Source organism: Orcinus orca, chromosome 6, assembly GCF_937001465.1.
Source record: "Orcinus orca chromosome 6, mOrcOrc1.1, whole genome shotgun sequence".
In the NCBI taxonomy this organism is placed as follows: Eukaryota; Metazoa; Chordata; class Mammalia; order Artiodactyla; family Delphinidae; genus Orcinus; species Orcinus orca.
The window spans coordinates 112,568,043-112,595,656 of NC_064564.1; the positions used below are offsets into that span (position 1 = coordinate 112,568,043).

Sequence of the window (27,614 nt, forward strand, 5' to 3'; positions counted from 1 at the left end):
TGTGGTGAAAAGGGAACCCTCCTACACTGTTGGTGGGAATGTAAACTGATACAACCACTATGGAAAACAGTATGGAGTTTCCTTAAAAAACTAAAAGTAAAACTACCATACGACCCAGCAATCCCACTACTGGGCATATACCCTGAGAAAACCATAATTCAAAAAGAGACATGCAGGCTTCCCTGGTGGTGCAGTGGTTGAGAGTCTGCCTGCTGATGCAGGAGACAAGGGTTCGTGCCCTGGTCCAGGAAGATCCCACATGCCACGGAGTGGCTAGGCCCGTGAGCCATGGCTGCTGAGCCTCCGCATCTCCATAACGGGAGAGGCCACAACAGTGAGAGGCCCGCATACCACACGCACACAAAAAGACATGCACCACAATGTTCATTGCAGCACTATTTACAATATCCAGGACATGGAACCAACCTAAATGTCCATCAACAGATGAATGGATAAGGAAGATGTGGCACATATATACAATGGAATATTTCTCAGCCATAAAAAGAAACAAAATTGAGTTATTTGTAGTGAGGTGGATGGAGTAGTCTGTCATACAGCGTGAAGTAAGTCAGAAAGAGAAAAACAAATACCGTATGCTAACGCATATATATGGAATCTAAAAACAAAAAATGGTACTGATGAACCTATTTGTTGCAGGGCAGGAATAAAGAGGTAGACATAGAGAATGGACTTGATGACATGGGATGGGAGGGTGAAGCTGGGACGAAGTGAGAGTAGCATCGACATATATACACTACCGAATGTAAAATAGTTGGCTGGTGGGAAGCAGCAGCATAGCACAGGGAGATCGGCTGGGTGCTTTGTGATGGCCGAGAGGGGTGGGATCAGAAGGATGGGAAGGAGGCTCAAGAGGGAGGGGATATGGGGACATGTGTATGCATATGGCTGATTCACTTTGTTGTAAAACAGAAACTAACACAGTATTGTGAAGCAATTATACTCCGATAAAGATCTGTTTTAAAAAATGCAAATTAAGACTGCAAAGAAGGACTTCGCTGGTGGCACAGTGGTTAAGAATCCACCTGCCGAGGCAGGGGACATGGGTTCGAGCCCTGGTCTGGGAAGATCCCACATGCCATGGAGCAACTAAGCCCGTGCACCACAACTACTGAGCCTGCACTCTAGAGCCCGCGAGCCACAACTACAGAGCCCAGATGCCACAGCTACTAAAGCCCCTGTGCCTAGAACCCATGCTCTGCAACAAGAGAAGCCACCGCAATAAGAAGCCCACGTACCACAACAAAGAGTAGCCCCCACTCACTGCAACGAGAGAAAGCCCACATGCAGCAATGAAGACCCAGTGCAGCCAAAAATAAATTTTTTTTAAAAAGACTGCAAAGAAATACTTAAACCCTAAGACACCCGCTAACACGGCCAGAGTTAATCTGTCAATACCAAGAATTGGGAAGATGCGGAGCAGCTGGAGCTTCCATGCTCTGCCGGTGGGAGCGTGAACCCGAAAAGACTTCAGAAAGTTATTGTCAGTATCTACTCAAGCTGAACGTTCAAATACCCTATGACCCATTGGCTCCACACCTCGGTAGGTGCCCAAGAGAGAAATGCGTGTGAACAAATACCCAAAGCTACGTATGGAAACACTCATAGCAGGACTATTCGTAATGTAGCAGAGTGGTAAGCTGTTTTATACTCACAAATGAGCACCACACAGCAACCAGAAAGAACAAGCTGCGGCTGTGCTCAACAAGCTGGCTGAGCTCACGGACACACGGGGAGTGAGAGAAGCCAGACGCAAAGGAACATGCACTTTTATCAGCACCTGAGCTCTGAACCAACCCTGATGCCTACTTCTGGAGTGTGTTCACTTTTAAACATTCATCAAGCTGTTCATGAAGATTTTGTGTTCATTTCTGTGTGTATGTTATACTGCAGTTAAAAAGGAAGGAGAAGTTACACATGCATCCCACTACAGCGAATCAGGCCACGTATCTACCCAATTAATCTTTGAGCAGCAGGTGATTGCAATGGGTACCCCGGCCAATGGTCGAGCTAGACCAAACCATTTATTTTAAAAGCTTTTAAAGTTATGCAATAGTAGGTGTACAAAAGACGTAAGGAATAGAGCAGTGAACATATGTATACCGACTATACAGTTTAAAAAATAGCCCGGGGACTTCCCTGGCGGTCCAGTGGTTAGGACTTGGCGCTTTCACTGCTGGGGCCTGGGTTCATTCCCTGCTCGGGGAACCAAGATCCCACAAGCCAAGCAGTGCAACCGGAAAAAAAAAAATCCTTCAACTTATTTAAACTGTGTAGCAGGTGTACGTATGTACGTAAAATTGTTGGTTTCACTCTTTTAAAAACATAAAAGAAAAAACCCCACAGAAGGCGTCACACTAGGTGATTCTGTGCCCTGCTTTCTTCACTCAAGAATAGGTCTTGGGCCTTTTCCCATCCCAGAATGTGTGGATGTGCCTTGCTGTAAACTGCTGTAGAGTATTTCACATGGCGGAGCCCCATCACTTATGTATGGAAGTTATTTCGAGTTTTCCCCTGGAATGAATGTTTTACCCCACACCTCCCTGGCAGGCAATAGTAGGGTTGGTAGGTGAAGGCGGGACAAGGGTACCTGGGAAGGTACCCTAGGGCCCTGCTGCGTTACAATCACAACTCTATGTTGCCTCTGAAGAGGTTTCATCAGTTTACATTCCATGAGGAGTATCTGAGACGACTCTTCTTCCCCACAACCTGGCTAATGCTTGGTGAGATCTTTAAGTCTTCTAATCTGATGGGTAAACAAGAGAGCCTATTATTATTTTAATGTAATTTCCTTGATTATTTGAATTTTTTTTCACATGTCTACTGCCCATTTTTTGTATTTCTTGTGAATTGCCTATTTATAGCCTTTGGTAGGGGAAAAAAGGTGACTGACTACATTAAAATCTAAACAACTTTACCTCAAAAGGATACTATCATCAAAGTTAAAAGACAAGTTACCAACTGGAAGAAGATAGTTGCAGCATATATTATAGACCCAAGGTTATTAACTACAGTATGTAGAGAGCACCTACAAATCAGCACGATTTAGGCAGAATGGGCAAAGATTATGAATCCTTTCAGATGACGCAGGAGGACACTACACAGGGCCAGAGAAGGCAAGCATCTTGCCCATACACAAGAAATTATGGGTGAAGCTGGGTCTTGGACCCAGGCTTCTTTATTAAGTTCAGGCTTTTTCCATCACCTCATTCTCACTTGGATGGTAACGAGGCAGGTGGGGGGAGGGGCGGTATTTATTCACTCAGCTGATGCTTATTGAGCTCTTGCCGCATTTAAGGCCCAAGCGTTAGGCCTGTGAGCAGTGTTGGAGGGCTCAGCGTCTAGCAGAGAGGCGCAGTGGACTGAGGTAGGAGTGGGACAGGATGCTGGCAGGGGTCGGGTGGTGGGTGAGAGTGGCAGGAGCGGAATGTCCGGGGCTCCGAGGTTGTCTCCTCCCTGCTGGTCAGCTGGTGTCCGTCTCTTGCAGCGTCCGGGCTGGAATACTACCCCCCTTCTCAATACCTGCTGCCAGTCCTGGAGCAAGATGGAGCCGAGAACTCCCGGGACAGCCCCAGTGGGCCCACGGACAGGTTCTCTAGCGAGGAAATAGACTGGCAGGTAAGGCGCACCTAAGTGCTGGCGTGTGGCGTTGGGGCAGGGAGTACGCAGGCCCTCTGGGCACAGGGGAGATGTTCAGAGCGTCAGCCCCCAGAGTCTTCTATCAAATTAGAACTCACCTCCTTTCAAACCCGTGTGCTTAGAAGCTTTCACAAGGCTTCCTAGGTGGCCTCACCCCACTAGCTCACCAGCAACAGCCTTGCTGTGCTCCTCTCTGTCCCTGAACTCCTCGGGGCCGTGGAACCCCTCTGCTGGAATTCTCCCCACTCACCTTCTCCCAATAACTCAGTCTCCTCCTTCAGTTCCTAGTTGAAACAGCACGTCCTCTGAGTAAGCCGTCCCTGACACAGCAGCCCAGTTCAGGTCTGTGCATGTTCTCAGAATGCCCCGTGCATTTCCTTGGGGGCATGTGTTGCTGAACTCAGGTTCAGCTGCTCGTTGTTCAGGAATCCAATACTGAGAGACAGGTGTTGGGTAAAAGGAAAGATAGCTGTATTGGGGAAGGTGGCAATCCTGGGAGGAAGGTGGATTCGTGTCCCAAGGAACCAACTCTCCACTGTCAGGGGGCAAGAGCTTTTAAAGGGGAGTTTCAGGGGTGTATAGGCAGAAGGAGGGGGCTAAGTGCAGAACAGAATTGTCAGCTCTGACGGTCATCTTTCTTTTTTTTTTTTTGGCGGTACGTGGGCCTCTCCCGTTGCGGAGCACAGGCTCCGGACGTGCAGGCTCAGCGGCCGTGGCTCAGGGGCCCAGCCGCTCCGCAGCATGTGGGATCCTCCCAGACCGGGGCACGAACCCGCATCCCCTGCATGGGCAGGCGGACTCTCAACCACTGCGCCACCAGGGAAGCCCCTGACAGTCATCTTGAAGTTGGTTAGGTGGTGGCCTGAACCGCATCAAAGAGATTGTTTTAGGTACAGTTAATCTTTAACTCCAGGGTCAGTTTGTTTCCATTTCCTTGGGATTAATTCTTGGAATTGTGTGAGATGGAGCAATTTGTTATGGCTACAGTCTGGTCATCATGTAGTTAATTTCTTCCACCTGTGGCGGTTTCAGTATCTGCAAAACAGCTCAAAGGAGGAGGCTCAGAATGTTATCTATCGCCCTTGAGGAGGAGCTAAAGGTCCTTGGCTTTGTTTAATGGCTAAACTATTATTTTGCCTTGCTGACTGTTTTCCTTTGCTTCTGTAATTTCTCATTTCTCTGGTTAAGTTTCTTCTTTGGCTAAAGTTTCTCTACAGACAAGTGGCAGGTGGAGGACATTATGGACCGGGGTGGGGGGTGGGGGCAGAATCTGTCCTGGGAAGGTAGCCTAGGGCCCTGCTGCCTTACAATCACAGCTCTAAATTACAAGGAGAATTACATGGAAGAGGATTTGTTTATTGTGTGTTTCCCTGCTGGATAAAGCTTCGGGACAGTGGCCCTCCCGGGTCCCTGGGGGTGAACTAGCGTAGGTCAGGAATGGAGGAGGAAGCTCAGAAACTGCCTCTGCCCCCCACCTGTCTGCTCCCCCCCCACTCCCGGAGGCCCAAAAACCTGGGCCTCCGATGGCTGGGAAGGGGAGCACCAGCTGTAGCCAGTTTGGCTTCATATCTTCCACTGATTTTTTTTTTTTTATTATTCTCTGGTTCCCTGATGCCACCCTCCCCCGTATTCCAGAACTGCTGTGAAGGCTTTCGTAGGGTTACGTTTCCTCTGACAGCTCAGTGAGAATTCGAGAGGGAGGAGATTACTGTCCAGGAAAATTGTGTCAATTTATGCTCTCAAAGTATTTACAACGTATATTTCTGATGAAGGATTAGCAGACTGAACATACAAAGAACTCTGGAATCAATATGAAACAGATAAACCATCCTAAGAGAAAAAATAGACCGAAGATATATCAATAGGTACTTTACAGAATAAAATAGTACAAATGATCAGTAAGTATGAAAAAATGCCCAGCTTCACTAGTAGTTAGGAACAGGTAAATTAAAACAATGAAATGCCGTTTTCCTCCTCAGACTGGCACAGATTTCGCTATGATAATTTCTGTTAGCCAGAGTGTGGGGAAGCAGTGACCCCATAAATTGGTCTTGGGAATGGAAATCAGTCTCCCCACTGTTGAAGATAACTTGACAAAATATGTCAACACTTCAGATGGGCACAGCCCACAATCCAAAGTTCCATTTCTCAGTATATACCCCAGAGAAACACTTGCACAAAGAGACACTCGGAGGGATGTTTGTTGCAGCCTTACTTATGGTGGTGAAGTATTGGCCGCCCCCGAGATGTCCATCAGTGGGAAGAGGCTGAACTGACATGTCCTATTCATACGGTGAGAAGGATCTGTTCAGACTTGTGTCACAGGACAGGTGGACAAGTGAAAAGGACAACTTGAACACAATGAAAATATTCAATAATATATTTCCATTTTTATGTTTTAAAAGGAGGTTCAAATACATAAGAAAACAGATCAGTAATTGCCGGTGACTGGGAATAAGAGGAGGGTTTGATGACAGGGGCACAAGGGAATTTAGGGGGTTATGGGACTGGTCTACATCTTGATGGTAGTGATGATTACGATACTGTATGCAATTGTCAAAACTCATAGAACTGTACATTTCTTCCAAAGGATGGATTTTACAGTATGTAAATTATATCTTCATTAAAAAATGTTTATATATATATGCACACACATACAAATATATTTTTCCAAAGGCACAAGTTGTACGTAAGTAGCTGCATGGGGTTGGGTCTGATAATGATGTTTACGTGGGGGCGGGGGGTGGGGAGCATGGAGGGGGGTTGGGCGGGAATCAGGATTAGGCCCAGGAGTGGTCAATGGGCACTTCTTATTTTTTTATTTTTTATAAATTTATTTATTTATTTTGGCTGCGTTGGGTCTTCGTTGCTGTTCGCGGGCTTTCCCTAGTTGACACGAGCGGGGGCTACCCTTCGTTGCAGTGTGCAGGCTTCTCATTGCAGGGGCTTCTCTTGTTGTGGAGCACGGGCTCTAGGTGTGCGGGCTTCGGTAGCTGTGGCTTGCGGGCTGTAGAGCGCAGGCTCAGTAGTTGTGGCTCACGGGCTTACTTGCTCCGTGGCCTGTGGGATCTTCCCGGACCAGGACTCGAACCCGTGTCCCCTGCCTTGGCAGGCGGATTCTTAACCACTGCACCACCGGGAAGTCCCAATGGGTACTTTTATATGCATGGGCTTTTTACAAGGAGAATATATTCAGATGTTATTAGTATAATTAAAGATTAACTTAAGATTTTTCCTGTGCTGAGATAGGAGGAAAATTTTTTATTTCTTTATAGGATGCTGCTTTTACAGCTCAGACAGACGCTGATCCTGGTCTCAGAGCCAGATGACTAAATAGAAGGGCCTCTTAAAAAAAAAAAAAATGTGCGCGTGCTGACGTTTGATTACAAAACTAGTTCACACTCCTTGTTGTAAATCTAAACAATACAGAAATAGATGAAGTGAATGTCGCCCCTCCTACCCTGCAGTCCCACCCACTGGAGGAGTCGCCATGAGCTGATTAATGAACCTCCTTTGTAGCTTTTGTCTCAACAACCACAAAGCTCAGACTGGAGTCTTGATGGTGGTGTTTTTACAAGAGTGGAACCATGCTGCCCACACAGTGAAAGATGGCAGACATCCTGCTCTAGCTACACCCTCATTCGCCCCATCGTTTGACAGTTGTGTAATCATTGTGTGGATGAACCACGACTTATTGAAGTAATCGCATTTTGATGGACATTTGAGTTATTTTCAGTGCTTTCACTCTTTGAACAATTCCACAGGAACTTGAGCACATGCCTCTGGGCATTTGTAAGTGTTTTGGTGGCTGGAGCTGGGTACTTGCAGGTGTGTTGTGCAGACATACAAGGGAATCAGATACCCATTCTTGGTCTTTTTTTCGGAGCACTATGCCTTCTCAGTGCTGCATCAACAGAACTGCCTTGAACACCTTCCTACAGTGGGCCAAGCCCAGTGGTTCTCAACCCTCGTGTCCACCAAAACCATCTGGAACCCTTTATCAAACAACCCTCCCCCTCATCCCACCCACCCCAGCCCTCTGATGCAGTCGTCTGGATGTGCCTGCAAATCTGAGTGGTGTCAGGCTGCCCCGGGGACTCTGTCCAGCGAGAACCGCTGCTGTCCACCTTCTCTTGACCCCACTCTTTTTTTCCTCCCAGAATAGGTTCTCAGACTATGAGAAGAGGAAGGTAAGAAAATGCCTTTTGTCCTCTGTCACTTTTCTTCTCATTAAACATCTCAACTATTATAAAAGATTTAGAGGAAACAAGTTCTTCCTGGCTCTAAATTAGAGAGTAAAGTAACTGTTACCCTTACATACGTTGCCTCACCACAGTCTCACGCAGCCTCGGTGGCTGGGAGGGTGTCTCCACTTGACAGATGAGAAGACTGAGGCTTGGAGAGGTTGAGCCCAACCCCAGGCTCTAAACCACTAGCCCGTGCCAGTGAAGAGCCCATTTTATTACAGTCGGGCCCTGCGGGGGCGAGGCTCAGTGTTCAGACCTGTTGCCTGTACCGTTCAGAGTTGGGGGGTGGATTCCCCCTGCTGTCATGTCCTAACACCCACAGAGCCTGTGCCAGTACTCACCAGGATCTACGTTCTTCCAGGAACAAAAGATGCTGGAGAAACTCGAGTTCGAACGGCGCCTGGAACTCGGGCAGCGAGAGCACGCCCAGCTCCTTCAGCAGAGCAACAGCCAGAAGGATGAGATCCTTCAGACGGTCAAGGAGGTTTGTGAGCGGCTAAGTGGAGTCAGGCCTGTCTGCTCCCTCTGCCAGGGGCCTCCTGACTCAGGCTGAGGTCCCTCTGATGTGGGAAGGCAGTGGGAGTGAGCTCTCTCACTTCCCCCTCCAGGACATGGGGTGGTGGTGGGGTTGTCCATACAGATTATCTCATCCAGCCTGCTCCGGTGCCTGGACACCCTGAGGCCTAGAGACACATCTGGTCCAAGGTCATGTGGAAAGGGCTGGCGGGACAGAGACAGGAAACCTAGTCTCCGCATCCCAGGCCAGGGCCCCTGGCTGCCCTGTGGCGTCTGGGGGTGGGTAGGTGGTCCCCCCACTGACTCGGGACCTCTGCCTGTCCTGCCGCAGGAGCAGTCCCGGCTGGAGCAGGGCCTGAGCGAGCGCCAGCGCTACCTGGACGCAGAGCGGCAGCGGCTGCAGGAGCAGCTGAAGCAGACAGAGCAGAACATCTCCAACCGGATCCAGAAGCTCCTGCAGGAGAATCAGAGGTCTGGCTCCCATCCACCCGGCCCCCAGGCCCAGAGACCTTCCCCCACCTGATACCCTTTGAGGAGCTCAGGATAGAGGTGCATTTCTCCCTCACGGTCTCTGATTCTGCCCAAGGTCTCGGTGCTGCAATTCACACCAGCTTAAAAAGAAGGTGATCTGGGCATGACCAGGTTTGCCTCTTGTTTTGGGGCTGCTACTGATTGGAGCTTTGCCTCCCAAGTTTCCTATCTGTAAAATGGGTAGGTTTAACAAGTCAAAATCACGTCCTGTGCCAACATTTCGGGTTCCAGGTCACCAGTCACACTGAGGACAGCCATTTGCCCTATAGGGAGATTGGCTTTAACACAGATCCTGCCCAAGGCAAGAGCTGCAGGGAGCAGGTCAGATAGAGGTCGCACGGAGCCCGAGAAGGGTTAGTTGGGGGTCTCTTGGGGAAAGACTTCAGAAACAGGCTTCCACCACCACCACCCCCCATTGCTTCCAGCCTCCCTTTCCACTATCCTCTGAGTCTCTTTCTCCTCCCTCGCCCGCAGTTATGCAGAGCCGGAGGGAGCTGGCCAGCCTGCCGTGCACAGTGCGCTCACCACCAAGGGCGCCCGTGAAAGCTGCCATCTGTTGAGGGCTTGTTACATGCCAGGCACTTTTTATTTTCTCATTCACTCGTTACCAACAGTCCATGAAGTTTTAAAAAATTATTATTCCCATTTCACAGATGAGGAGCTGGGGTTTGGAGTGGTTGAGGAATTAGCCTGAGAACACAGAGGCCCTAAGTGGTCGGGGCCTAAGCCCCCCCTGAGCCATTCTTTTGGAAATGGGCCTGCTGGTGACTACAGGCTTTTCATGGTTTCCTCCACAGGCAAAAGAAAAGTTCTGAGATTCTGAAGTCGCTGGAAAATGAAAGGTAAGTGTTCTGCTCTAGTGGGGTTTTTTGGGCGCTGCCTTCCTTCCTGGGGATGCATGGCTCTGGGGAGAGAAGGTCTTGTGATTCTCAAGGATTATGCCAGAAAGTTTTCCTAAAGCTAGGAGGAGATTCACCTCCTCAGGAAGTATTGAATTAGAAAGAATCGCTGCCTTCAAGTTTGTTAAAATACATAGACACTCCTGAGAAAAATTCAGAGACGTGAATAAGAATGTATATATAATGTCCTACTATGTTTTTAGAATAAAAAAATAGAAAAAAGTCCACATTTCTGGGAAGAAAAACTTGGTTACGTAAATTATGTACAGAGGAATAATCTGTAGCCATTAAATATCTTATAGAAGAACATTCCTTATTAAGGGAAATACACCATATTGCTAAGTGGAAAAGTGGTGTCTACACTATATCATTTCTTAAAGACACTCTGCCTGTATCTGTGCTCAGAAAGCAAAAGGATATTGAACATTTTTGAGAGGCAGGAATTGGAGGTGGTGACCTTGTTTTTTCCCCTTTGTGTTTTCTGCATATTTCAAATCGACTGCACTGAGGTGCCCACCTTAGTGATTAGAAATGGAGGGACAGCCCCTACCCCCCATTCCCTGGGTATTAATGTGAATCCCTCCTGGTTCTCAGGGACCCTAGACTATCAGTGTGGACCTGGCTGCTGTGCTCTGCGGGAGCCTCCCCTCCCCGTGGGCCCAGCCTTCCTGGCTCCTGGCTGCCTGTGCAGGCCTCCTGCAGGGGACTCCCATGGAGTTGCAGTGTAACCCCACCACCCTGTCCACTTCAGCCGGGAGCGGTGGCAACCAGGCTGGTCTAGGCTGAGCTGAGCTGTGGCCGGTGGCATCGCTTATTCAGCACGCTGGCTGAGTGCCCTCTCTGGGCTAGGCCTGGGCTAGGCCTGGGCTATGCCTAGGGTCCAGGGATGCGTACCAGATACGGCCTTCCCCTGAGCAGCCTGTGGGCCTGGGCAGGAGGCAGGAGTGCTCAGACGGTACATGGCTGCTTCCAATAAAGTCAGACCCTGCGAGAAACATTAAAGGATGCTGTCCCCCTCCCAGCTACTGTGCCAGTGTGGTGTGGGGGGCAAAAAGTGTACACACAAGCAACATGCACATACATACATGCCATTACTTTTTAAATTTTCACTTATATCACAGATGTATTTCCATGCCCAAAACCTTATTATTTGTACTAGCTGTAGCGAATTCCACTATATCATTATATCATAATTTACGTAATTAGCCCTCTGAACACTTAAGCGGTTTCTGGCGTTTCATAATCACAAACAATATATATTACTGTAAACATCTTCTAGATATACCCTTATGCACTTATGTGAATGTTTTTGAAGGAAATATTCGAAGAACACTTTGATAGTATTGCCAGACTGCCTTCCAAGAACATTTTACCAGTTTACACTCCTCTCAGCGGTATATGAAGTACCCACTTCTCCACCTTCACTGCCATCACCAGTGGTTATCGGTTTTTTTAATCTCAGCCAACCCGATAGGTGAAAAGATTTTACTTCTTTCATTATCAGTGGTGTTAAGAATCTTTCCGTACGTTCTTTGGTCACTTTTATTTAAGCATCAGTGAATTGGCTGTTTGTATCCTTGGCCCATTTTTCTAAGGGAATGTTTATCTTTTTACGCAAGAAACTCTTAAAGTTAACAGGGCCCCGGTGGAGGCACATGATGCCGTGGGCGTTCAGAGTATGCCTAAGTTCTCACATCTGGGAGGACTTCTTGAAGGAGGTGGTGTTCATCTGATGGGATTCCCTGTTGGAAATGTTACTGATACATTTGCTGATGGATCGATCTTTTTCTAGAATAAGAATGGAACAGTTGATGTCTATAACCCAGGAGGAGACAGAGAACCTCCGGCGCCGTGAGATTGCCTGTGAGTCTCAGGGTGGGGTAGGGCAGGGCAGGGTCCTGGGAGCAGAGCGTGGCCAACTGAGGGGCAGGAGGAGACAGCCATCCCCCTTTTGGTCACATATAGAGGGCGCTGAGTGTTACCCCTCTAGAGGGACGGTCAAGTCCCATCATGGAGCATGGGCTCTGAGGTCAGCTGAACTTGGATTCAGAATCCCAGCTCAGGCACAAGCCGTATGACCTAAGGGGCATTACTGGTCCCTCTCAGTTTTCATGTCTGTAAAATGGGGAGAAAGGTAATTATCTGCCTCGTGGGGTCATTATGAGGGTCAATAAGATCATGCTGGCGCAAAGTGAGCTGTTCACAAAGCTTGGCTGTTAGGGCTGCTCTCCTCAAGGGCTGCGGTGGCCTCTCGAGCCCCTGGGAACTTGCCTTCCTGTCGCTCCCTGAGTGGTCCTGGGGCACCACACTGTCCGCACAAACAAGAGGGAGGTCTCCCCATCTGATCCTGAGAACATCAAGCCACGTGGCAGGGAAGGCAAGGAGGCAGTTCCTCGTTGTTATTTAAAATAAGGAATGATTCTTTTTGGATCACCCCATTCTTCAGAGCCTGAGTGATAGAATGGGGTATTGTGTGCACCTTTAGCCGAGGTTCACTGTGTACCAGGCAGTGGTCCAACACTTTCCATACACCATTTCATCCTACTACCTCCTGATGAGGTATCATATCATTAATGTCCCTATTTTATTATTTTTTTAACATCTTTATTGGAGTATAATTGCTTTACAATGGTGTTAGTTTCTGCTTTATAACAAAGTGAATCAGCTATACATATATCCCCATATCTCCTCCCTCTTGCGTCTCCCTCCCACCCTCCCTATCCCACCCCTCTAGGTGGTCACAAAGCACCGAGCTGATCTCCCTTAAAGGATTAGTGCAGGGGTGGGAAAAAATCAGGAGGATTTAAACATACTTTGAAAAGAAAGCTCCCACATGAGCTAAAACAAAGTTACAGGCCAGGTTATAGGAATCTGGGTTACATGGCAAATTGTTAGAAAGTAGCTTCCAGGGCTTCCCTGGTGGTGCAGTGGTTGAGAGTCCGCCTGCCGATGCAGTGGGCACGGGTTCGTGCCCCAGTCCGGGAAGATCCCACATGCCGCGGAGCGGCTGGGCCCATGAGCCATGGCCGCTGAGCCTGCGCGTCCGGAACCTGTGCTCTGCAACGGGAGAGGCCACAACAGTGAGAGGCCCACGTACCGCAAAACAAAAAGTTTAGTTATTTTCACAATGTTGATTCTTCCAATCCAAGAACATGGTATATCTCTCCATCTGTTTGTATCATCTTTAATTTCTTTCATCAGTGTCTTATAGTTTCTGCATACAGGTCTTTTTTCTCCTTAGGTAGGTTTATTCCTAGGTATTTTATTCTTTTTGTTGCAATGGTAAATGGGAGTGTTTCCTTAATTTCTCTTTCTGATTTTTTGTTGTTGGTGTATAGGAATGCCAGAGATTTCTGTGCATTAATTTTGTATCCTGCAACCTCACCAGACTCATTGATTAGCTCTAGTAGTTTTCCTGTAGCATCTTTGGGATTCTCTATGTATAGTATCATGTCATCTGCAAACAGTGACAGCTTTACTTCTTTTCCAATTTGGATTCCTTTTATTTTTCTTCTCTGACTGCTGTGGCTAAAACTTCCAAAACTATGTTGAATAATAGTGGTGAGAGTGGACAACCTTGTCGTGTTCCTGATCTTAGTGGAAATGGTTTCAGTTTTTCACCATTGAGAATGATGTTGGCTGTGGGTTTGTCATATATGGCCTTTATTATGTTGAGGTAAGTTCCCTCTATGCCTACTTTCTGGAGGGTTTTTATCATAAATGGGTGTTGAATTTTGTTGAAAGCTTTTTCTGCATCTATTGAGATGATCATACGGTTTTTCTCCTTCAGTTTGTTAATATGGTTTATCACATTGATTGATTTGCATATACTGAAGAATCCTTGCATTCCTGGAATAAGCCCCACTTGATCATAGTGTATGATCCTTTTAACGTGCTGTTGGATTCTGTTTGCTAGTATTTTGTTGAGGATTTTTGCATCTATGTTCAACAGTGATATTGGCCTGTAGTTTTCTTTCTTTGTGACATCTGTCTGGTTTTGGTATCAGGGTGATGGTGGCCTTGTAGAATGAGTTTGGAAGTGTTCCTCCCTCTGCTATATTTTGGAAGAGTTTGAGAAGGATAGGTGTTAGCTCTTCTCTAAATGTTTGATAGAATTTGCCTGTGAAGCCATCTGGTCCTGGGCTTTTGTTTGTTGGAAGATTTTTAATCACAGTCTCAATTTCAGTGCTTGTGATTGGTCTGTTTGTATTATCTGTTTCTTCCTGGTTCAGTCTCAGAAGATTGTGCTTTTCTAAGAATTTGTCCATTTGTTCCAGGTTGTCCATTTTATTGGCATATAGTTGCTTGTAGTAATCTCTCATGATCCTTTGTATTTCTTCAGTGTCAGTTGTTACTTCTTTTTTTTCTAATTCTATTGATTTGAGTCTTCTCCATTTTTTTCTTGATGAGTCTGCTAATGGTTTACCAATTGTGTTTATCTTCTCAAAGAACCAGCTTTTAGTTTTATTGATCTTTGCTATCGTTTACCTTCATTTCTTTTCCATTTATTTCTGATCTGATCTTTATGCTTTCTTTCCTCCTGCTAACTTGGGGTTTTTTTGTTCTTCTTTCTCTAATTGCTTTAGGTGTAAGGTTAGGTTGTTTGAGGTGTTGTTTCTTGAGGTAGGATTGTATTGCTATAAACTTCCCTTTTAGAACTGCTTTTGCTGCATCCCATAGGTTTTGGGTCATCGTGTTTTCATTGTCGTTTGTTTCTAGGCAATTTTTGATTTCTTCAGTGATCTCTTGGTTATTAAGTAGTGTATTGTTTAGCCTCCATGTGCTTGTATTTTTTACAATTCTTAAATGCTGCTTTTAATATTTTTTCTTTGTAGTTATTTTTTGATAGTTTAATTAGTATGTGTCTTGGTGTGTTTCTCCTTGGACTTATCCTGTATGGGACTCTCTGTGCTTCCTGGACTTGATTGACTATTTCCTTCCCCATATTAGGGAAGTTTTCAACTATAATCTCTTTGGATATTTTCTCAGTCCCTTTTTCTCTTCTTCTCTGGGACCCCTATAATTCGAATGTTGGTGCGTTTTATGTTGTCCCAGAGTTCTCTAAGATTGTCCTCAATTCTTTTCATTCTTTTTTCTTTATTCTGCTCTGCAGTAGTTATTTCCACTATTTTATCTTTCAGGTCACTTATCCGTTCTTCTGCCTCAGTTATTCTGCTATTGATTCCTTCTAGAGAATTTTTAATTTCATTTATTGTGTTGTTCATCATTGTTTGTTTGCTGTTTAGTTCTTCTAGGTCCTTGTTAAACATTTCTTGTATTTTCTCCATTTTGTTTCCAAGATTTTGGATCATCTTTACTATCATTACTCTGAATTCTTTTTCAGGTAGACTGCCTATTTCCTCTTCATTTGTTTGGTCTGGTGGGTTTTTACCTTGCTCCTTCATCTACTGTGTGCTTCTCTGTCTTCTCATTTTGCTAAACTTACTGTGTTTGGGGTCTCCTTTTCGCAGGCTGCAGGTTCCTAGTTCCCGTTGTTTTTGGTGTCTGCCCCCAGTGGCTAAGGTTGGTTCAGTGGGTTGTGTATAGGCTTCCTGGTAGAGGGGACTAGTGCCTGTGTTCTGGTGGATGAGTCTGGATCTTGCCTTTCTGGTGGGCAGGACTGCATCCGGTGGTGTGTTTTGGGTATGTGTGACCTTATGATTTTAGACAGCCTCTCTGCTAATGGGTGGGGTTGTGTTCCTGTCTTGCTAGTTGTTTGGCATAGAGCGTCCAGCACTGTCGTTTGCTGGTGTTGAGTGAAGCTGGTTCTTAGCATTGAGATGGAGATCTCTGGGAGAGCTTTCGCCGTTTGGTATTACGTGGAGCTGGGAGGTCTCTGGTGGACCAATGTCCTGAACTCGGCTCTCCCATCTCAGAGGCACAGGCTTGACACCCAGCAGGAGCACCAAGACCCTGTCGGCCACACGGCCAGGTATGTGGGGAGTTTCTTGCCTTTTGGGAAGTCTGAGGTCTTCTGCCAGCGTTCAGTAGGTGTTCTGTAGGATTTGTTCCACGTGTAGAAGTATTTCTGACGTATGTGTGGGGAGAAAGGTGATCTCCACGTCTTACTCCTCCACCATCTTGAAGGTCTCCAATGTCCCTATTTTAAAGGTCACCATCATCCACCATTTATAAAGAGAAAGATTATGTTTGCATTTCTGGAAGGATGTTTATCAAATTAACTAATTGGAAATAGGCTCAGTGTTAGGGATCTTTTCTTTTCCACCTTTTCAAACTTCCCTATTAGCTATTTTAGAAACTGAGCATGTACTATTTTTATAACTGAAAAATTTCAATAAAAATAACAAAAAGGCAAGAAAGGGTAGTAACCCAGAGTTGTAGAGGGCGTATGGTAGCAGGCTGTCCTGTGTGCTGCTGCCAAAGGAAGTACGAATCAGCAGGCTCTTTCTGGAGGGCAGAAAGGGTAACTTGCATACATCATCCATGACCTTAAAACTGTGTACTTCTAAGAATTATTCTAGGAAATAATCAAATAGTTGTGCACGAAGATATCTGAGCAAGGATATTTATAGCAGTATCATTTAATAATCGCAGAAAGACTCCGAATGCTCTGAAACAGAGGATCATCTTAAACTTTGGTAATCCAGGCACTGTAGTATTCTGTAGCTATTAACATCACGTCAGCATGTTGACACAGGGATGCATTCGTAAAAGGTGAGAAAGTGGTATATTTAGTGTGATAACATTTTAATTTTCTTTTATTATGGTGAAATATACAAAGCATAAAATTTACCATTTTAACCACTTGCAAGTGTACGGTTCTGTGGCATTAAGTACATTCACCTTGTTGTGCAACCGTCACCGCCATCCACCTCCAGAACTTTTTCATCATCCCAAAGTGAAACTCTGTACCCGCTAAACAGGAACTCCCCACGGCCCCCTCCGCCGGACCCTGTAGGACCACCATTCTGCTTTCTGTCTCTATGAACCTGACGGCTCTAGGTACTTCGTGTGAGTGGAGTCATACAGTATTTGTCCTTTTGTGACTGGCGGCTTTCACATAGCGTAATGTCTTCAGGGTTCATCCACGTTGTAGCTTATGTCAGAATTTCCTTCCTTTTTAAGACTGATTAATATTCCGTTGCATGGATAAGACCACATTCTGTTTACCCACTTGTCCATCAATAGGCACTTGGGTTGTTTCCACCTTTTCTTGCCTATTGTGGATAATGTTGCTACGAACATGGGTACACAAATATCTGTTCAAGTCCCTGCTTTTAATTCTTTCAGTTAACTTTTAAAAAATCCATCAATATGCATTAAAAATTAACTAGAAGAACATATATCAAAATGTAATAATACTTCTGGGTGACGAGACTATAGAAGATTATGTGTATGTTGTTCAGTGTTTTACAACTAATCAGACTTTCAAGCTGAAGTTACTTCTGTATTTTAAAAAAGAGAGACTTTTTTGTGAGGTGACTGTCAGGTGGACGCCCAGGTAACGCCCATGAGGCCCCCCAGGAGTGGCTGCTCAGCCCTGTCCCCACCCCACCCCCATGTTTCTGCAGCGGCCATGCAGCAGATGCTGACCGAGAGCTGTAACAGCCGGCTCATCCAGATGGCCTACGAGTCTCAGAGGCAGAACCTGGTCCAGCAGGCCTGTTCCAGGTAAGGTAAGGAAGAGGCTTCCCGAGTGAGGGACTCTGGGGAGCCGGCTCAGGGCCCAGAACCGTAGGGTGAGAGCTGGCACTGGAATCTCCTGCCTCGGGCCACCCCACCCTGGGCCATGATGTCAGGAGCAAGTTACCGCTGGTCTAAGTGATTTTTCTAGTTGGACCCTAAGGAAGCACAACTAGCCGATGACAGAGCTCGGGTTTGACCCAGGCAGTGTGCTCTTGACTATGGTGTACTTATAAATCTCCGTGGGTCATGGGTGGGGTGCACTGGAGGGGGGATGGTGATGGGGCTGCCTTCATGCTGACAGCCATTTTGGGTCTGGCCTTCCAAGTTCACCCCAGCACCGTGGCTTTGTTGAAGGACCTGCAGTGCCCGGCAGAGCCAGTTGAGAAAAGCTCCTTCGATGCTTAGCAGCCCCAGACAGGGACAGACCAACAGCCCTGGCTGCCCTTGTGTTTCTCCTCCCACCTGGGTGGCTCCAGCGCAGGTGCCACCTCCTCCCCGCCCCCCGGGCACCTGGAGCACGCCAGCCTCCCCGTGTCCCAGCAGATGCAGGGGTCTCCCTCCTTCCTGCTGGTGTGACCTTGTTTTTAGGAGCGTGGGCACTAGGGCCAGACAGTCGTGGATTCACATCCCACTTCTATAACTAACTGTGAAGTCTTAGGCAAGTTATTTTCCCTCCCTGAGCCTCAATTTTCTTATCAGAAAAAAGGGGATGAATCACAGTACCTACTCCTAGAGTTGTTGGAGGATTTAATGGGCATTAATGATCATACTGTCTGCCACATAAGGGTCCAATAAATAACAGCTACTATTATGAAACAGACAAACTTAAAACCAAGATTGTACCAAAGTATGGACATATTAGGTTTGCAGAGTTTGGATTTTTGTGCCAAAGTCACTAGACTTGCTCTAGGGCGACGAGAGCAGGTCCACGGCCAGGGTGAGAGACACTGGGGTGGAGGGTGAGACGTTAGTGCCCGGGAAGGACAGCTTTCTCTCAGCCTGAGTGGCTCACCTGGGAGGTTATGAGCTCCCTGTTGGTGGAGGTGGGTGGGCAGAGGCCAGGCAGCAACTTCAGGGGGGGCATCGTAGGAAGGATTCCAGTGGAGGGGTGGATGACGGGGCCCGGGAGATCATCTCCCCAGCTCTGGAGACAGAGACTCCGTCACCCTCCCTCCAGGGCCATGGGATTCAGACAAAACTCCATGTCCACCCCGCCCCCCCCAAGCCCAGGATGTGGCCCCCAGCAGGCGCTCCATGAGTATTGTTGAATGAATAAATGGTTTATCTCCGTCTCCTCCAAGGTGCCTGGCACGTAGCAGGTGCTCAGGAAATGTTCATGAATTTGCTGTGTTTCTGGCAGCATGGCTGAAATGGATGAGCGGTTCCAGCAGATCCTGTCCTGGCAACAGATGGATCAGAACAAAGCCATTAGCCAGATCCTGCAGGAGGTGAGCCCTGGGGGCAGGGGCTCAGGAGGGGGGCAGGAGGGACGCGGGGAGCCCAGAGCAGAGCGGCAGAACTCCACGTGGAGGCGCTGTCCTGGACTCCTGGACAGTGTGTAAGAAGGAAGATGCTTAGAGAGCTGAGAAACGCACTGAGCATGAGGACGAGGGGGCAGGGAGAGGCCTCTCTGGGTGGTCGTTTCCGCTCCCTGAAGTCTAGAGAAGCGCCCTCCCCAGGCAGCCGCTCCCCGTGCTGCGTGGGCTCCATCATGAGGACATGATGGGCAGAAGGCGGTGGTACCCACCCCGTGGAGTGAGCCCCCAGACTCCTCCCTTCCAATCCCGCCGCACCTCCATCTGCTCTCCCGCCGGCTTAGCGGGCGCATAGCAGGTGCTACTGAGTGGACGGGACCAGGAAGGACCCCTGTAATTTCCTCCCTCCTGTGTCCAAATTGTTCAGTCCCAGCTTTCCCCACAGGCCCTGTTGGAGTCTCATTTCCCGACCCTCGCATCCCCTCCCTCCTTTCTTCCTCTGTGATGTTGTCCTGCCACTCCCTGACTCATCGTTTCCTCTCTCCTATCTCCCCAACTCCTATCTCTCTCGTCTTCCAAAACGCTTTGACTTAGTATTTGTGAGATTGTCTGAGGAAACTGCTCTGTTTCTTAGAGGGCATGTCAGGCCTCGTGGTTAAGGTGAGGCTGAGAGCTGGACAGACTTGCATGCTAGTGCCAGCCGGTTCACTTCTCTGAACCTCACTTTCCTCATCTGTGAAATGGGGCAGTGAAGGTACTCTCGTCGTCGCCTCTTCCATGTGCAGCGTGGGAAGAGCCCTGAGCACAGTGTCCAGCATGTAGTAAGCGCTTCATAAGTATTATTTTAAAAAATTAAACAAGTAACCTGAAAAGTTGTCTCTCTAAGAAACAGAAAAGGCACACATTAAGGTGTCTGACACAGATTTTGTTTTCCCTGCGGGCCCCCTGAGTGGCCGTGCTCTCTGTTGCAGAGCGCCATGCAGAAGGCGGCCTTCGAGGCTCTCCAGGTGAAGAAGGACCTGATGCATCGGCAGATCCGGAAGCAGGTGAGCGCAGGCTGCGGCCTCCCCCCAGACCCACCCTGTGGGCTTTCAGAGGCGTGAGGAGGGGGCTCCAGGCCAGCCCGACAAGAGGTCTCCCCGGCACCTCCCTCCCCTCACTGAGCCTCGTGGAACCTACTCAGGGTGTCAGGAGGTGCCTGGGCAGCACTGTGCATGCCAGCAGGTGAGACCTGTGCCTGCTGCTTCTCGTGATGCCCAGGGCTGAGGGACAGGAGGCCTCGACCGCTTGGCGGCCACAGGCAGGGCTCCTCCACCGGCTCAGACCCCAGTGTCCCCGTCGGCCCAGATTGAGGAGCTGGGACAGGCTGACCCCCGCCTGAGCGAGCAGGCAGGGCCTGGTGTCGGCTGAGGAGTGGCCTGGGCCTGGAGGGGAGGGGCTGTGCTCTTGTCCGGGCTCCGCTGCTGACCTGCGGGCAGCCTTGGGCGAACGCCACGCTGGGCCTCTTGGCCACCCGCTTCCAGCAGGGCTGTGTCTGGCTCGCTGGGCTCCCTGAGCGCGTGGCCTGGGTGGCGGCAGACAGAGCGAGCTTTCAGGCTACGGGACGCACGTCACCTCGTACTCAGCACACTTTGAATTTCACATTTTGCATGGTTGTTTTTTTCTTTTTCTTTCTTGCCAAAACCAACTTACCTTTTTATTTCCCCCTTTAATTTCAATCCCACATTGCCAGACATGAATCTCATTCCTCTGACCAGGGGTTGGTGGGGTCATAAGAACATAGGGACAAAGGTCATAGGCACAGGGTAGAGAAGTCACTGGCCATGGGGTCTGACCCCGAGGGCTAAAAGCCCCCAGTCACACCCTGAAGGTATGTGGTGACTCCCAGACATTCTCATTATGGGTGGTTTTGACCCACCAGGCCAGCTCTTCCCCTTCAGACAAGCAGGGACATCCCAAGGAAAGGGCACACTCACTCACCCGCTGTGTGTCCTTGGGCAAGTTACTTAACCTCTCTGAGCCTCGGTTTCCTTGTCTGTAAAATGGAGGCAATAATACCTCCTAATAGGTATTGATGAAATGATGCAAATAAATTGCACAGCACAGTCCTAGCATGTGGAATCTCAATAAATATCAGCTACTACTATTATTGTTATTATTACTCAGTCCCCTCCATTGCCCTCTGCACTCCTCTGACAGCTGTTTAGAGGAAGCAAGAGAACTGGACTGGGAAGAGGCTCATTGAGAATTCCGTGTCTGTTCTTCACTCTGGTCCTCACCTTGAAGGAAAGCCCCTTCATTCCACACCTTGATCAGCGCCCATTCTGGGCTGGCCCTGTGCCCGGCTTCTGATCAGCAGTACTGTCCAGGACAAGAGGGTCCACGCCGCGGAGGATTCAGGGCCGTGAAATAACGAACTCTTTTTAAACCCCCGCTGATGAGGTTCCCAAGGTACACAGGTCCCCTTCATTGCAGAGCGCCCCCAGAAAGGATTCTTAGATCCACTTGGCCATCCAAGAGCAGCGGCACAGGATTAAACCGTGGTTAATGTGAATTAAAAAACCCCTGTCTCGTCTTCTGTTTAGATTAAGTTAATAGAAACTGAGTTATTGCAGCTGACACAGCTGGAGTTAAAGAGGAAATCCCTGGACACAGAGGCACTACAGGTATGTAGGGCTCCCTAGCCTGCCCTGTCCCCCACCCCACCCCCAACGAATGCACCCACCGCCTCTCAGCTGCTCTCCGGCAGACAAGGCAGTGATGCTGGAGGAGGCCCTGGCCCCAGGAGGCTCGTGGGAGCCCGGTCTGGGGGCCGAGCGCAGCGCAGGCGAAGGTTAGGGCTGGGATCAGCCCGTCGCCAGGCAGGAGGGTCAGAGGAAGGAGGCTTTCATTGCCAAGGCTCACCCAGGCGCATCTCCATCTCCGTGTTTTCTTTGTTTTGGGGCTGGGTTGCTCCTGAGCTCCCTGTCTCTCTCAGTCATGCTTCTGGGGCGCTGGTTCTCACGGCTGACATCCTCTGGGGAAGGAGCTGTCTCGGTGTTCCGAGGATGTCTGAGGAGAGGGTCCAGCTGTGGCTCTGTGAACTCCAGCCTGGGTGTCCTGCTCACACAGATGTGGAGGCTGCAGAGACTAGCAGACAGCGTTCTGGGCTGCAAATCTGGGACCCGGGTTGTCCTCGCACAGTCTTGCCGTGTGACCTGGCTGGGGAGGCAGGGAGGGGCAGCCCTTTCCCTTCTCTGTACCTTAGTCTCCCCAGCTGTACGCAGAAGGGTCGGATCAGTGATGTGTGAGGACATGTGCCCCGTACCAGGCTTTTGAGCAGAGCCTTCTGTCTGTCACCGTCCCTGTGTCTGTCCTCAGTGGAGCAGTCTTCATTTGTCTCATGGGCTTCTCAATGCAGGAGAAGAACGCTGAGGTCTGGAGTCCCACGGGTCTGTCACCGTATGACTTTAGGCAGGTTACTTCCCCTCCCTGGGACTCCATGTCTCCCCTGCATAAAGGAAATAGTCTTCCAGGCCCAGCCTGTGTCTCAGGGCCATCAGAGAGGAGTGGGCTAGCAAATGGAAAGGCCTCAGCCTTGCGGGGTTGGTGGAGCTCTGAAAGAAGATGCAACCACCGTGCTTGGTGGGTGCCCATGCATCCTGCCCATTAGAGCTGTGGGGCTCCTGTTTTCGGGGTCTCCATGGGGTTTCCAGGAGGAGGAGAAGAGTGGAACGCAGACACAAATGGGCCTTTCTGGGGTTTGCACATCACTCCGTCTGCGTAGAGCCTTCCTGGCTGGCGTGGGTCCCTCACCCACCCTCCCTCCCGCTGTTTGCTTCTGCCCACGAGCTCCGTAGTCAGTGAGACTGGAGTCAGGTACCTGCTGCTTGTCATTCCCTTTGTTTGATGTTTCTTACCACTGCACTGTGTTGGGTCACTAGATCCCGTGCCTGGCCTTACCCCTTGGGGAAGGGGAGGTACAGGCTGGTGAGAAGGTGGGGAGGGGATGCTGGGGCAGAGAGGCCCCTCTGCTCTGTTCCCCAACTCTCAGCCTGAGATCAGGGACAGAGCCTTGAATGGAGTCGGACCCACTGTGGCCCCCGGCTGCCAGCTGAGAACTGAGTGAGGGGGATCCTGCTGCCGCGCTGCGGGGACTTCTTGGGCCGGGATACTGCGAGTTTCCCAGCGCTGGGCGTGGTCTTGTGTTGCAGGAGATGATCTCGGAGCAGCGCTGGGTCCTGAGCTCCCTGCTCCAGCAGCTGCTCAAAGAGAAGACACAGCGAGAGGAGGAGCTCCGGGAGATCCTGGTGCGTCTGGCTTCCGCGTCCAGAGTCGCTCATGGGTTTGCTTCCCCTAAATGCTCTTGCCGTTCTTAGGAACACTTTCATTAGTCTAGTAATAGTTGTTCATCAAAGAAAAAATGGAAAGTACAAAGGAAAAGAATCTCACTCCTGAGAGTTGTCTGTTGCTAATATTTTGAGGTATGTTTTCCAAACATCGGGATGCATGTTTATCGTGGTGTGTGTACGTGCCTGTAACACGGAACTGCGCCCCCGTTTCCAACCAGCTCGATCGCATCTGCTCTTTCGTGTCCTCTGCGTTCCTTCCGTGGCTGCATTGAGATGGGCCCTTGTTTGGCCTATTGTCGAGCATACTTCCCATTTTTTACTCTTAATAAGCAAGGCTGTCTCGGCAGCTCAGTATCTGAGAACAGCCACGGGTATTTATTTGCTCAGGACAGATGCCCAGGAGAGTACTTGGTGTGTCCAGGGCAGACCATTTAGTAAGCCTTCGACAGGAGTTGCCCAACTGCCCCCTCGACCCAGATGGGTTTGACTCTGGCACATCATCAGGGTGGCAGAGCCCCCTTTAGGGGGCAGGTCAGGGTCACTTCCTCCAGAGCCCAAGTGCACCTGAGTGGTCAGGACCCAGTCTTTCCTGTGGCCTTGTTACCGCCCCAGACGTCCTCTGAGCTCCACCGTGGGCCAGGCCCTGTGCCGGGGATGGAAAGGAGCGAGACCAGTTTCTTCCCAAGCCCTGCACGAGCCCAGATGGTGTGTTTGTGCCAGTCAGAAGCTGCCTGTTCCTCATGGTGCCTCACGGCCATCACCTTCAAATTGCATTAATGTGTGACCCGCTCCCTGAGTGCTGTGTAAGGGGCAGCCATGCCGTGGCCGTGTGCTCCCGCCCTCAAGGGGCCTTGGGGACTCACTGTGCACCTCATCAGGACATGACCATCAGGGTCATGGGCTCCCAAAGAGAGGTGTGCCCACAGCCCAGAGAGGGCCAGGCCGGAAAAGGGGAGCCAGCTCGGCAAGGTACAGGAGGGACCACTAGGGGGAGCTGGGGAGGTGCCTGCAGTGTAATCCTGCCGCCCACATCACATCGACCCCGAGCGCGGCTGCAGTCCTGGGTGGGTGGCTTGGTGGTTGAGAGCACAGGCTCCGAGCAAGACAGACCTGGCTCTGAATCCTGGCCACGACACGGGCAGCTCTTTGACCTTGGGCTGGCTGGTATTCGCTCTGAACTAATCACTCCGTTTCTTCACCTGTGAAGTAGAAACTACTTCACAGAATCGTGAGAATTAAGTACAAGGGCATCTCGCAGTGCACAGCACGGTCTGGCACGAAGTGCCCTGACGTTGCTGCTGCTGCTGTTAGTATTGTGTGTTCACTGCTGTGTCCTCAGCACCCAGAACAACGCTCAGGAATGTGTGAGTGATGGAGGAATCGGCTTGAATGGCATGTTTATAATTCTCTGGCTTCGTCAGGTGAAGCCCACTCCAGAAGCCGAAGGTGTCCTTAGCATCTTATTTCTCTCCCTGCCTGGCACCCAGAGGACACACTAAGCCTTCTTGGGGGAAGGAGACGGCTGCCTAGTGCTTTGCTCTTCCCATAAGCAGATGAGAAGGTGTCCCCCTCCAAGTCATGATGGCTGGGGAAGGGGGGCGGGCACCAGGTGTCAGCAGCCCAGGTTCCGGTCCCCCCACCAGGTATGCTGTGTCTGAGATCGTTCTCAGCAGTAAAGTGGGGGTAGTGATGCTTCCTGCCTTTCCGGGCTCAGCAGTTTAAAGGGTGAGGCAACAGTGGGTAGGCACGTTCTTTGTAAAATACCAAGTTATCCACGTGCTCAGAGGAGCAGAGTTCACAGGTGTCACTGTCATTGTTTCTATTCACTGACTTGTAACTAACAGTGTCTGCTTCCTTCTTGGCAGACGGAGTTAGAAGCCAAAAGAGAAACTAAGCAGGAGAATTACTGGCTGATTCAGTATCAGCGGCTCTTGAACCAGAAACCCTTGTCCTTGAAGCTGCAGGTGAGGATTGCTGGCGCCCACCCTGCAGGAGCCTCTGGCCTCAGCGGTGCCCGGCTTCCTGACCTGTCCAGTTTAATTCCCTTCATATTTCTGTGACTAAGTGCACCAGGTCCCCCGGGCAGGGACAGAAACGACAGGGAGGAGCATTGGTTCTGGTGACTTTTCAGTCACTTTTGGGCAGAGCAGAGACCCACAGCCCGCTGTGCGCTCACCAGCGCAGGGGCTGCGGATGGGACAGACGTGGTCCCCAGTCTCCCCCACCTCCCCCACCCCCTCTCCCCCTCCCCCTCTCCCCCTCTCCCCCTCCCCTCCCTTTCCCCCTCTCACACATGCACGCACACACACCCTTTTTTTTTTTTTTTTTAATAAAAATGGAGTCTTTCTTGGGAATTCCCTGGTGGTCCAGTGGTTAAGACTCTGCGCTTCCACTGCAGCAGGCACAGGTTCGATCCCTGGTCGGGGAGCTAAGATCCCACAAGCTACGTGGCACGACCAAAAAAACAAACAGGAGTCCTTCTATAAGGCAATTCTGGCAACTTCCTTTTTCCCCCCAACAGTAGTGACAGGCTGTTGTCCAGGCCCGTGTGCGTAGATCTCCTCGTTGTTCCCAGACGACTGCATGAGCCCTCACTTGTTTAAACAGTCCCCTCTTGATGGGTACTTAAGTTGCTTACGTTGTCAAGTTTACAGAGTGGCAGTGAACTAACTTCCTCGTGCGTCTATCTCTATGCCCTTACATATCCATTTTTGTAGGAAAAGTTCCAAGAATACGTTTTACATATTATGTTGTATGTATTTGAACTCTTCGTTTGCTGTTGTGAGTAAGTAATGGCTTCTTGGTTTTTTTGCCCATCCGTGGTGCGCTTGGCTTCTCCCTTGCGTCTGTCCTGTAGGAAGAAGGCCTGGAGCGCCAGCTGGTGGCCCTCCTGGTGGAGCTGTCGGCCGAGCACTACCTTCCCATCTTCGCCCACCACCGCATCTCACTGGACATGCTGAGCCGGATGGGCCCTGGGGACCTGGCCAAGGTGGGCAGCAGCTGCGCCTCGGGGGGGTCGAGGGCGGCGGGCAGGGCGCTGGCCCGACCCAGCCAGGCCGCTTGCTCTTCACGCAGTTCTTGGTGAGGCCCGTGTTATCAGCTGTCAGAGGGCCAGAACGTGTGCCCCACCTGCCCCCGTCATGTGGCTGCAACCAGGGCTTATGGGTGCTGCTGACCCCAGATTGGTGCCCCCCGTGTCCCCCCCCCACCCGTTCAGATTGGATCTTCACCGCGTAGGGCTGGACACCCAGGACCTTGGAGCTCATCTGGACCAGCGCCCTCCCCACCCCATGGATTTAGTTATCACAGCAGCAGCGCTGCCTGAGCCTGGTACATGCTGCACTAATTCATTTACCCTTCAAGAGAGACGAGTACCGATGCCGGCAAATACCTGACAGTGGCAGGCGCTGTTCTAAGCATGTGTTATATGTGGATTCATTGAATCTTCCCAACAACCTGGGCGGGCACGTGCTGACACTGTCATCACCTTTCGGATAAGGAGGCTGAGACACAGCAAGGTAGCATTTGGCCCGAGGTCGCACAGCAGAGCCAGGACTGGTGCCGGGGTCCATGCTGTTGACCGCTCTGCTGTACTGCCCGGCCCTCGGCAGACGCAGGCACCGGGGCTCAGAAGGGCGACACGACTGTGTCACCCACGCTCGGGAGCACTCTCTCTGGAGGCTGAGGGACTGTGTGATTCTGGCACGGCCCCTTCTCAGCAGCTCAGCCTCGGTGTGAACCACCTGACCGTGCAAACTGTGACAGAGGGTCCTGACTTCCTGGTCGTCACGGGGGTGATGGGAGGTCATGGGCTGAAGCTGTCAGCACAGCCCCTGTGCGGGCTTCGCACTTGCTAAACTGTAGCTGTTACTGGTGTTGGTTTCCCTCTGGGCCTCAGTGTCTCCCTCTGCTGTACGGATCGTCGGGCCCTCGTGGGCCTCCACCTTTCCAGCTGAGGGTGCTGGAAGCCAGGGAGGAGGTAGTGGCTCTGACCGTGCTGCACGGTAGGTCCCTTGCCCAGCCCAGGCCATGACCTGCCCTCCTTGGTCCAAGCAGGTGGGCGTCTCGGAAGCCGGCCTGCGGCACCAGATCCTGCGCAGAGCCCAGGAGCTGCTGGACGCGACCAGGGCCCGGCCAGGTACCGATGCGGAGCCCTCTCCTGAGCAGAGCCCTTACGTGTGGGCTGCGGTTGGGGGCGTCCCCTGTTTACAGTTCAGGACGAGTCCTAAGGGCCACTTCTAACCCTGGCCAGCCCTTAAGCTTCCCTCCTAAAGGAACAATTTATAAATGGGAAAAGCAGGCTCCAAAAAT

At 50.1% G+C, this 27,614-nt stretch overlaps 1 protein-coding gene across 6 annotated transcripts in view; it reads left to right on the plus strand.

Annotated features, from left to right (window-relative positions):
• Positions 1-27,614, plus strand: part of LRSAM1 (leucine rich repeat and sterile alpha motif containing 1) — a 46,072-nt gene that overhangs the window by 13,294 nt on the left and 5,164 nt on the right. For 2 of the 6 annotated variants that reach the window (XM_033427161.2, XM_033427162.2), the window contains exons 11-25: positions 3,506-3,636; positions 7,818-7,847; positions 8,266-8,388; positions 8,752-8,891; positions 9,749-9,793; positions 11,166-11,324; positions 11,643-11,713; positions 17,383-17,482; positions 18,858-18,945; positions 19,944-20,018; positions 21,558-21,638; positions 23,166-23,261; positions 25,169-25,267; positions 26,161-26,292; positions 27,360-27,441. In XM_033427161.2, the coding sequence (XP_033283052.2) occupies positions 3,506-3,636; positions 7,818-7,847; positions 8,266-8,388; positions 8,752-8,891; positions 9,749-9,793; positions 11,166-11,324; positions 11,643-11,713; positions 17,383-17,482; positions 18,858-18,945; positions 19,944-20,018; positions 21,558-21,638; positions 23,166-23,261; positions 25,169-25,267; positions 26,161-26,292; positions 27,360-27,441 (1,452 nt within the window). The remainder of the gene's footprint in view (positions 1-3,505; positions 3,637-7,817; positions 7,848-8,265; positions 8,389-8,751; positions 8,892-9,748; positions 9,794-11,165; positions 11,325-11,642; positions 11,714-17,382; positions 17,483-18,857; positions 18,946-19,943; positions 20,019-21,557; positions 21,639-23,165; positions 23,262-25,168; positions 25,268-26,160; positions 26,293-27,359; positions 27,442-27,614) is intronic. The other 4 variants (XR_007478154.1, XM_049711559.1, XM_049711560.1 and 1 more) reach the window with 4 other exon arrangements.